Here is an 8,301-nt window from a genome sequence, read left to right as displayed (position 1 = left end):
AATTCACTGAGGGATTACTCAAATGCCAGTATTCGTTTGTCTTTTCTTTAGAGACAGTTTTTACAGAGAATAATCCTATAATCTCCTAACTGTGGAATAGCGATCTGTTTAGTATATTAGGAGATGAATGGAAAAATGCTTTCCATGAGCTTCGGCATTCGATATGTATTATTCTATATAATCCCTCTCTTTTACATATGACACCTCAGTCCTAGAATCTTTTGTACCTAATATCTCATATGTGGATCGTCTTTATTTCAACTACTACAGTAACCAATCATTTTGCAAAAATTCATAAGAAGTGGGTTTCTGGGTACTTAATTAGGAAATCTCACATATATATTTACCTTTTCTACCATTCTCAGTCACATCCTAGTGTTTTCCAGGATTGTTCTGTGCAGATCAGTTTTCTTCTCATTAGAATCCTCTTCTGTAGGCACCTAGATTACAGACTTATCTATCCTGTTTTGTCTTCTGAGAATACTATATAAGATTCGTATGTTTATAAAATTAGCTATCATTCCCTCTTACAATTTCTCTGCGTGTACACCTACAGTGTTAGTAGATTATAGGTAGAAGCATAAATAAAAACGCATTTTCAAACTGCCAGGTTTAACTGTAAATTGACACTTTTGTATTTCTTAAATTTGTATTTTATTATTAAATGAAGCAAAGAAAGATACATAATAATGATACAGCTTGATTAATTGGCACAAAATTACAAAAGCTTATAATCAGCACTGACCAAAAGAGAATACACTACCAGCGTCCTCAAAACGAAAACTAATATAGATTCTGATTCAGTGGGCTGGACTGGAGATCAAGATTATGCTTTTCTTGTAAGCTCTCAGATGGTGCTGAGGCTGCAAAACCAGAAACCACACTTTTAGTAGAAAAGCTTTAAGACACCGATTCCTACTGCACAGGAGAGTTCTTGGCTCAGTTGGTATCGTTTTTGAAATCCGTGAGTCCCTCTAGAACGTGGATCTCTTTTATTTTCATCATCTAGAGGTCTCTATTCATGACTCTACTGGACTCTCTTTTTTTCAAATAGTGGTCAGAGATATTCTAGAAAACAAAGACACAGCCTCAGGTAGAAAATCTTTTAAGACTATTTAATAATAACTTTTGATAGACCTGGGGAAAATAGTAAGCATAGTGCACAGGGAGCACCTGCTTGTGGATTTATTATGAGCAGATTATTTTTACTAAAAATATGTTTCCTCACTTATAAAAATCACTGATCCCACCCATTCTGGACCTTAGCTTTTTTGAGGCGAGAGCAAAATGAATCCAGTCGAGCCTAGACTTTCTGATTACCCGCATCCTACTTCTGTCATCTTACTCCAACCAATGTCCCTTAGTTTCCTTCTTATGAACTGTAACTGATTTTAAAGGAGAAGTGTACAATGACATGATAGTCTACCTACAACAAAAGCAAAAAGAAGAGAACTTACATATCCCTAAATTTACTGTGGGTACTTTAGTATGTTTTCCATCCAAGCTGGAGAGTAGCCTTACAGGCCTTGTAATGAAGTCTGGTGAACTCCTACAAGACTACTGTTTCTCACTGGCTCTCCAGGTCACTACACTGACAACAGCCCCAGGGCTTCATTCACGAAGAACAGATTTCTTAATCCATAAAGCTGGAATCTATGGAAGAATATCTCTACCTAGTTTCTCAAAATGCTTCAAAGTGCTAAATGGTATTTTTAAAACTTGTGAGAGGTCTATCTATTCTCAATGTGAAAACTTGAGCTGATGACTGAAATGGCCTTTCCTCTGTAGGAAGAAATTTAGTTACTTTGTAAGTTATGTCTGTAAGACAGAGGCCTTTATAAAACAAACAATCCAAAGTACAAACTTTCCAAACATGTCTGTTTCTATGCAAAACCCAGTAATCATAGGAAATTTACTTTCATCAGATTCCTTGACTCATCTTACTTCCTTTGGCTATCCTCCCTCTATTTGGTCATGGATTTTAAAAATTCTGATGTCCTTCATAAGTCTCATCATCGTAGTATAATTTTATAATAAACTTTTTTCTGAGAATACACCAGATAGCATCACGTTAATTTTTCGCTATGTTCGCTTATATTCTATAGAATGCCATAATCTGAGGTACAGATGCTCATAGTAAATATTTTCAAATGTACTCTCCCACTACCCACATAAAACATTACTCCCAGACCAACCACTCAGGAGTGTTAGACATATAACTCTATTCTTTTAACTCAACTTAAGTTCATGTTGGTTTTTCCATAATGCCCAGCCAGCGGAAAATGTATCTGCTATTGCAGAGGTCCCTGTTTTCCCAAGATTGAGTCAATTCTGAGATGAGGTCATTCTGCAGTGTTAAGGCATTGAAGGGAAGCTAGTGTGGCCATTGAGCAACATCTGCCCATGGATCTCCATTAGATACCTACCTGACTTCTGCAGATTCAGCAGGTAACTTCTGTTTTAATTTTCAAACAAGGCCAAACAAATCTTGTCAGACTGGCCATGTTCCAGTCTGCCAATACAGACCATACAGATAGATACTTAAAATCATTAGGACACATAGTCCATAGTTAAGATGACATTCATATTAACCTAATGAGTTATAGCTATTTTGGATATGTAGCAAGAGAATGAATCACAGTGAAATCAGCAATTAAACATCATTGTATTTCATCCATATTTTCAACCCTATCGTGTACTCTTAAGCTGTGGTAGCTTTGGCAGAAAGTAGACCAGATCTTCACTGATATCAGAAAATTCACTCTCTTCTCCTTCTAATTCACCCCCTACTCTACCCCAGGAGTCCTAATTTATCATCCTAGGGATAATTTTGCATTCTCCTTTCTGGCCATGATACTTTATCCACGAATTATTCCCTTGCTTAAGTCGCTAGAAATTAAAGCTGTTATTTTTGCTTTCTAGACTGAGTCAATAAACAGACTAGCTAATTGAAGTACAAAAATAAAGAAAAAAGGCATAAACACAGATTTTATATGTTAGTTTTAAATACATGCATATAGATTTATATCTGAAACTATTAAGAAATACTTGCTTTCTTGGTGTAAAATTACTCCACTGCATTAATCTGTTGAGTGTGAATACTTTCCACCTTAGGTACCTAAAAGATTACAGGAAGATTAAGCCAATTATTTTCTCTTTATCCTTCCACACACCTGATTCTTTTCTTTCTTGAACTCAGAATCAGTCATAAGCATACAGTTTCATCTGTTCAAAACATTTCTCTGTTTGGATTTAAAAGGAAAGGGTTCAGAACAAAGTCGACTTCCAATGGACTCCACATACAAAATATAATAACAAGTAAGGATTCCAGCTTAAAGTAAACATGGTAAAAGTTTAATTTCAAGTCATATTTCATTATATGTCCTATATCTATATTCTATATCTCCACTGTCCAATAGAATGGTCTTTTAATATTTAAATATAAATTAACTGCCACTAACCAGAATTTAGAAAGGTGTCGCCCAGTCGTTCTACATACATTTCAAGTGTTCGGTAGCCATATGTAGCTATTGTTCTACAGTGATCTATATTATCCTACATTATAGAGCATTTCTATCATTTTAGAAAATATTCTATTGGACAATGCTGGCCCATATAATTATTACAACATTCCCAGGAGTTTGGAATTGTTCCTATTTTGAAGACTAATTCACTGAATCTCAGAGAATTAAAGAAACTACAAGTTATCTGCTTTTAAACCTGGAAGCCCCAGGACTTGGATTTAGCTTTGTTTTACTGGAAATAAAATGCTTCAAAATCTATTTTGGACACATTAACTACTTTTATACTTTTTTGAAATACATCATACTTATGGAACAACCTACATATATCTTATTTTACACAGATCAACAGTTGGTAGGGTTTATGAAATTTTTCCAATGGAGTCTCCCACCTCTAGCCCTAAGAACAACTCGCTTCCAGGGCATAGGTTAAAATGAGATGTATTTGTAGGTGAGTCTCTGATGAGATCGAAAGTGTTTTGTTTTGTTTTGTTTTAAATCAAGAATCAAGGACTCAGGGTAAAACTCTAATTCTAGTAAAATTTATTGCTGTATTGATTTTTGTATACTTTTATTATTGATTCTTTTTGTTTGTCAAAAGACCTAAGTATATCAGTATATTTTCAGAGAAAAAACTCTGAGCATTCTGCTACGAATCTGTTGAGTCTTGACACTGTAGATGATGGGGTTCATCAAAGGTGGGAAAAGGATGTAAATGTTGCCCATGAGGACGTGGACCATGGGAGAGAGATGCTTGCCAAAGCGGTGCACCATTGTTAAGCTAATGATAGGGATGTAGAACACGAGGACAGCACAGATGTGGGAGATGCAGGTCTGAAGTGACTTATGCTGCTCCTCCTGAGAGGCGATTGCCAGGACTGACTTAAGAATCAGGACGTAGGAGAAAAGGATAAGAACAGCATCCAACAATAATGTGCAAATGACCAGCATCAGGGCATAGTAGCTGTTGAATCGAATGTCTGAGCAGGCTAGGCGGAGAAGGTCCTGGTGCAGGCAGAAAGAGTGAGAGAGGATGTGGGGACGGCAGTAATTTAAGAACTTTAGGCGAATGATGACTGGAGGTATGAGTAAAGTACTCCTGCATAAGATTGCCACTCCGATTTTCATGACTTTGTCATTAGTTAGGATGGAGGAGTAGCGTAGTGGGTGGCAAATGGCAACGTAGCGGTCAAAAGCCATGGCGAGAAGGACAGAGGATTCCATGAAGGACAGACCATGGATGAAATAGGACTGGGCAATGCAGGCATCCAGGCTGACTTCCTGGCTGAGCCCCCATAAGATCCCTAGCACTGTGTGCACAGTTGACAGCCCCATGCACAGGTCAGTGAGGGCCAGCATGGCCAGGAAGTAGAACATGGGCTGGTGCAGGCTCGGCTCAGTCCTGATCACGTGCAGCACCATGCAGTTTCCCAGAAGCACCATGGCATAAATAGTGGAGAAAGGAATGGAGAGCCAAGGGTATTGCTGCTCCAGGCCTGAAAATCCAGTAAGAAGGAAGGATGAGGAATTCATGGTAGGGCTTACTGAAGCAATCATCCTGAAACTAAAATACACTCTCCAGGTAGCAAGAGTTTATATTTCAAAGGAAATGCTTTGATTTCGGACGAGTTAGATAGAATCGTGAAATAAACAAAACTATGCTAAAAGTTAACTAGCTACAAAATATAGCCAATCAACTCTGTTCTTTAGAGGCATATTACATACAAGAATATGGTCTTGTCCTGATGTCAGTTAAGAGCCATTATTCATCCACTGGCCAGGTGAAGAGCAACCCCTCGAAGCCACATCTTAAAACAAATAGACTAGAGTAGAAAGTGAGTTTTCAGAAAGGATATGTTGTCTGGGACATTTTTCCAGGGATGCTGGTGAGATGCTGGACCTGTAAAATTGAGAGCTAAAGTTCTCAAAATCCTTATTATTCTCCCCCTGGCCCCAACTCAATTCATTAAGCATTTAAAGTGAAGGATAAACTTTGAGCTTGACTATCATAACTTCATTTAAGTAGTCACTTCATACCCATCATTTTTTTGTGTGCTGTCTGTCTCCAAGTGTATTTTTCATCCAAATAGTACTTCGTAAAGATGTTCCTGTGTTACCCCACTCCAAATGACATAGCCAACAATTACTCTTCCTTCCTTGGCAAAAGGCAGAGGGGAACATTTATTTATTCATGAGGCCTTTGGTGAATGATTTCCCACAGGAGTGCTATCCCCCTGAGATGTTTGACTCATCTCTGCCCTTGTGGCACAGAAACTCAGATTAAAGACCTGCACCTTCTGACATTAGCCAGTGTTTTCTGTGCAGTTTTTCATTCATTCAATCGGCCAATCGAGTGTTCATTTAATATGCACTTATAGAAGGGATCGAGCAGTTGTCTTCCCTTCCTTAGAATGTGCCACTCTAAAGATGAGAAGGCTAATGTCAAATGCTAAGTCTAGATTTTTAAAAATCCTCATTGCAGCAGAATTGCTTGGCTTCTTAGTCTCTTGCTTTGAGTTCTGGCCTATGATTCATCACAAGAGATTGAAAAGTTTTTGTAATATAGGCAGGTGTTCAAGAGTCTATACTGGCTTTCGTGTTTAATTATTCCAACATGTTAAAGTAGCTTTAGATTCTGGCTCCCTTTAATGACCTATTATTCATCTTAGTCATACTAACCCACCAGGCAGCTCCTCAGGCTGATCTCTGAATTTACCTTTTGCCCCTGTCAGCATTAGATAATTTAGCTCACTATTTTAAAAACATCTTTTCATCCAATGCTTAGAGATTCCCTGCTCTTTGAAGAAAAACTTGTCAGTCTTTGAACATGTTTCTTCTTTTATTTCTCAAAATTGTCATTTTTCCTCATTCATGAGATTTTAAGATGTTCTTTCACAAGGAGGAGGAAGAGGTTGGGAAGCTTCTCTTGTGAAACAGTATTGAATTTTTCCTCTGGATTTCAACCATCACTTTTCAGGAAGCCCTTTAACTAAAACATGTACTGCACATATTTATTATTTTGGTAACATATTTATTTTTATAAAATGTATTCAACTTATAATTTGGCATTCATTAGCCTACTTATTTGACTAATGTCCCTGTTACACACTGAATTGTAAGTGCCCAAAGAGTGAGGACAGTGTCAGCTTTAACTCACTAGTATAGCCTAAAATTTTCACCTCTAAGTAATTATTTCTCCTCTGAGCTTGGACTCATGGACTCAGTTGCCTACTAGATATCTCCACCTGGGAATGTAATCTAAAAATTAAAATTATGACAATAAAATATTTAGTTTTCCTCAGAAATCTATTCTCTCTCCATTTTCTCCTAAATCATAAAATAACTCCACCAATTACAAAATTGTTTAAAGAAAACTCTTAAGAGTTATTCATAGTTCCTCAATTTTCTTCCCTCTCCTTTTCAAATCATTCATCAAATTCTATTTTTTACATCCTAAAAACATACTCTGAATCTGCTCACTTTTCACCCAACACACTGTCGATATCTTGGTTCATAACATTGTCACCTGTTCTTTGGCTGTTATAATAATTTAATAGCTAGTTTTATTGTTTTTTCACTTGCTCCCTAAAAATGTATTCTCCCCAGGGAAACCAGACTGCTTTTCTACAAACATCTACTAGATTGCATAAGTCCCTGTTGAAAAAAAGTCTAATGGACTCTCATTACTCTTATAATAAAATATCATCTTCAGAAATCATCCTAGACCTGGCCCACCTACGTCACCCACATCGTAGACCACTGTTGCCTTCACTCCCTAATCTCTAAGCATCTCTCTCTTCCTCAAAGCTAATTAAGACTATTCCTATCTCAGGACTTTTGTCCTTGATCTTCTCTCTGCTTAGAATTATTTACTTCAAGTATTGCACAAAAGTTCCTTTCCTCATTCAGGTTTCAATTCAATGTTGCTTCTTCAGAGGGATATTTGTTACCTCACCATCATTTTTTTCTTCCATCCTCTCAAATTAGTTACTGTCATTGCAATATTGATTTGTATTCAAGCACTTATAATATGCTCGTTGTCTATTAGATGTACTGGGAGCTCTAGAACCGTGTCTGGTTTTGCTCATTACTATGCAAATTGAGGTTTAGCAGAGAGTGGCTATTTATTAAATAATTGCTGAATTAATGAAGTAATCTGAGTTAAAAATAGTGAAATTACAGAGGTATACAAACAAGGTAAATGCAAATACATTGTAAAAATGCCATGAGATCTAAACCCTCATACAATAAGGTATACATCTGATCCTTGCTGGTCATGTGCTTACCAATCTTGTATCATCATATATAAGGTTTCTATGACATATAAAACAGGTGCTGCCCTAGGAATTCATGCTGACCTTGGGCACAGCACTCAAAACTCAAATATGATTCCTATCATACCCAACCTGACCCAGGCATATAGGCAAAGCCCTGCGATTGATGACAAAATAACCAAACATTCTGTAGATATATAGGCACATATATTAAAAGCATATACTTTCATTCAGACTTCTTTAAACTAGCCACAAATGTTAATGGTGGCTTCACAGAGAATATCAGTCTTTGAGCAATACTAGAGAAATAAATGTGGAGATTTTTTTAAAATTTTATTTATTTAAATTTATTCAAGTATATAGTACATTGTTTAGACATCTATATAGTTCATGAAACGATCTCCCCATTTGCTCCCTCCCTCACCTGGCCCTCCACCTAGCCATTATATTAATGCTAACTGCATTTTCCTACGCTGTGCTCCCCATCCTTGTGACCATCTATCAAC

The 8,301-nt window shown here is 36.9% G+C and overlaps 1 protein-coding gene across 1 annotated transcript; it reads right to left on the bottom strand.

Annotated features, from left to right (window-relative positions):
* Positions 1 to 4,133: 4,133 nt before the first annotated feature.
* LOC102891224 (olfactory receptor 51V1) lies at positions 4,134 to 7,271 on the bottom strand. The gene is made up of 2 exons (XM_006915741.1): positions 7,261 to 7,271; positions 4,134 to 5,097 (listed from the first exon to the last, which is right to left on the bottom strand). Exons 1-2 carry the CDS (start codon positions 7,269 to 7,271, stop codon positions 4,134 to 4,136), a joined length of 975 nt encoding a protein of 324 aa, XP_006915803.1.
* Positions 7,272 to 8,301: the final 1,030 nt, after the last annotated feature.

This window comes from Pteropus alecto, unplaced genomic scaffold (genome assembly GCF_000325575.1).
Source record: "Pteropus alecto unplaced genomic scaffold, ASM32557v1 scaffold395, whole genome shotgun sequence".
In the NCBI taxonomy this organism is placed as follows: Eukaryota; Metazoa; Chordata; class Mammalia; order Chiroptera; family Pteropodidae; genus Pteropus; species Pteropus alecto.
This window is presented reverse-complemented; position numbering and strand designations above follow the sequence as displayed.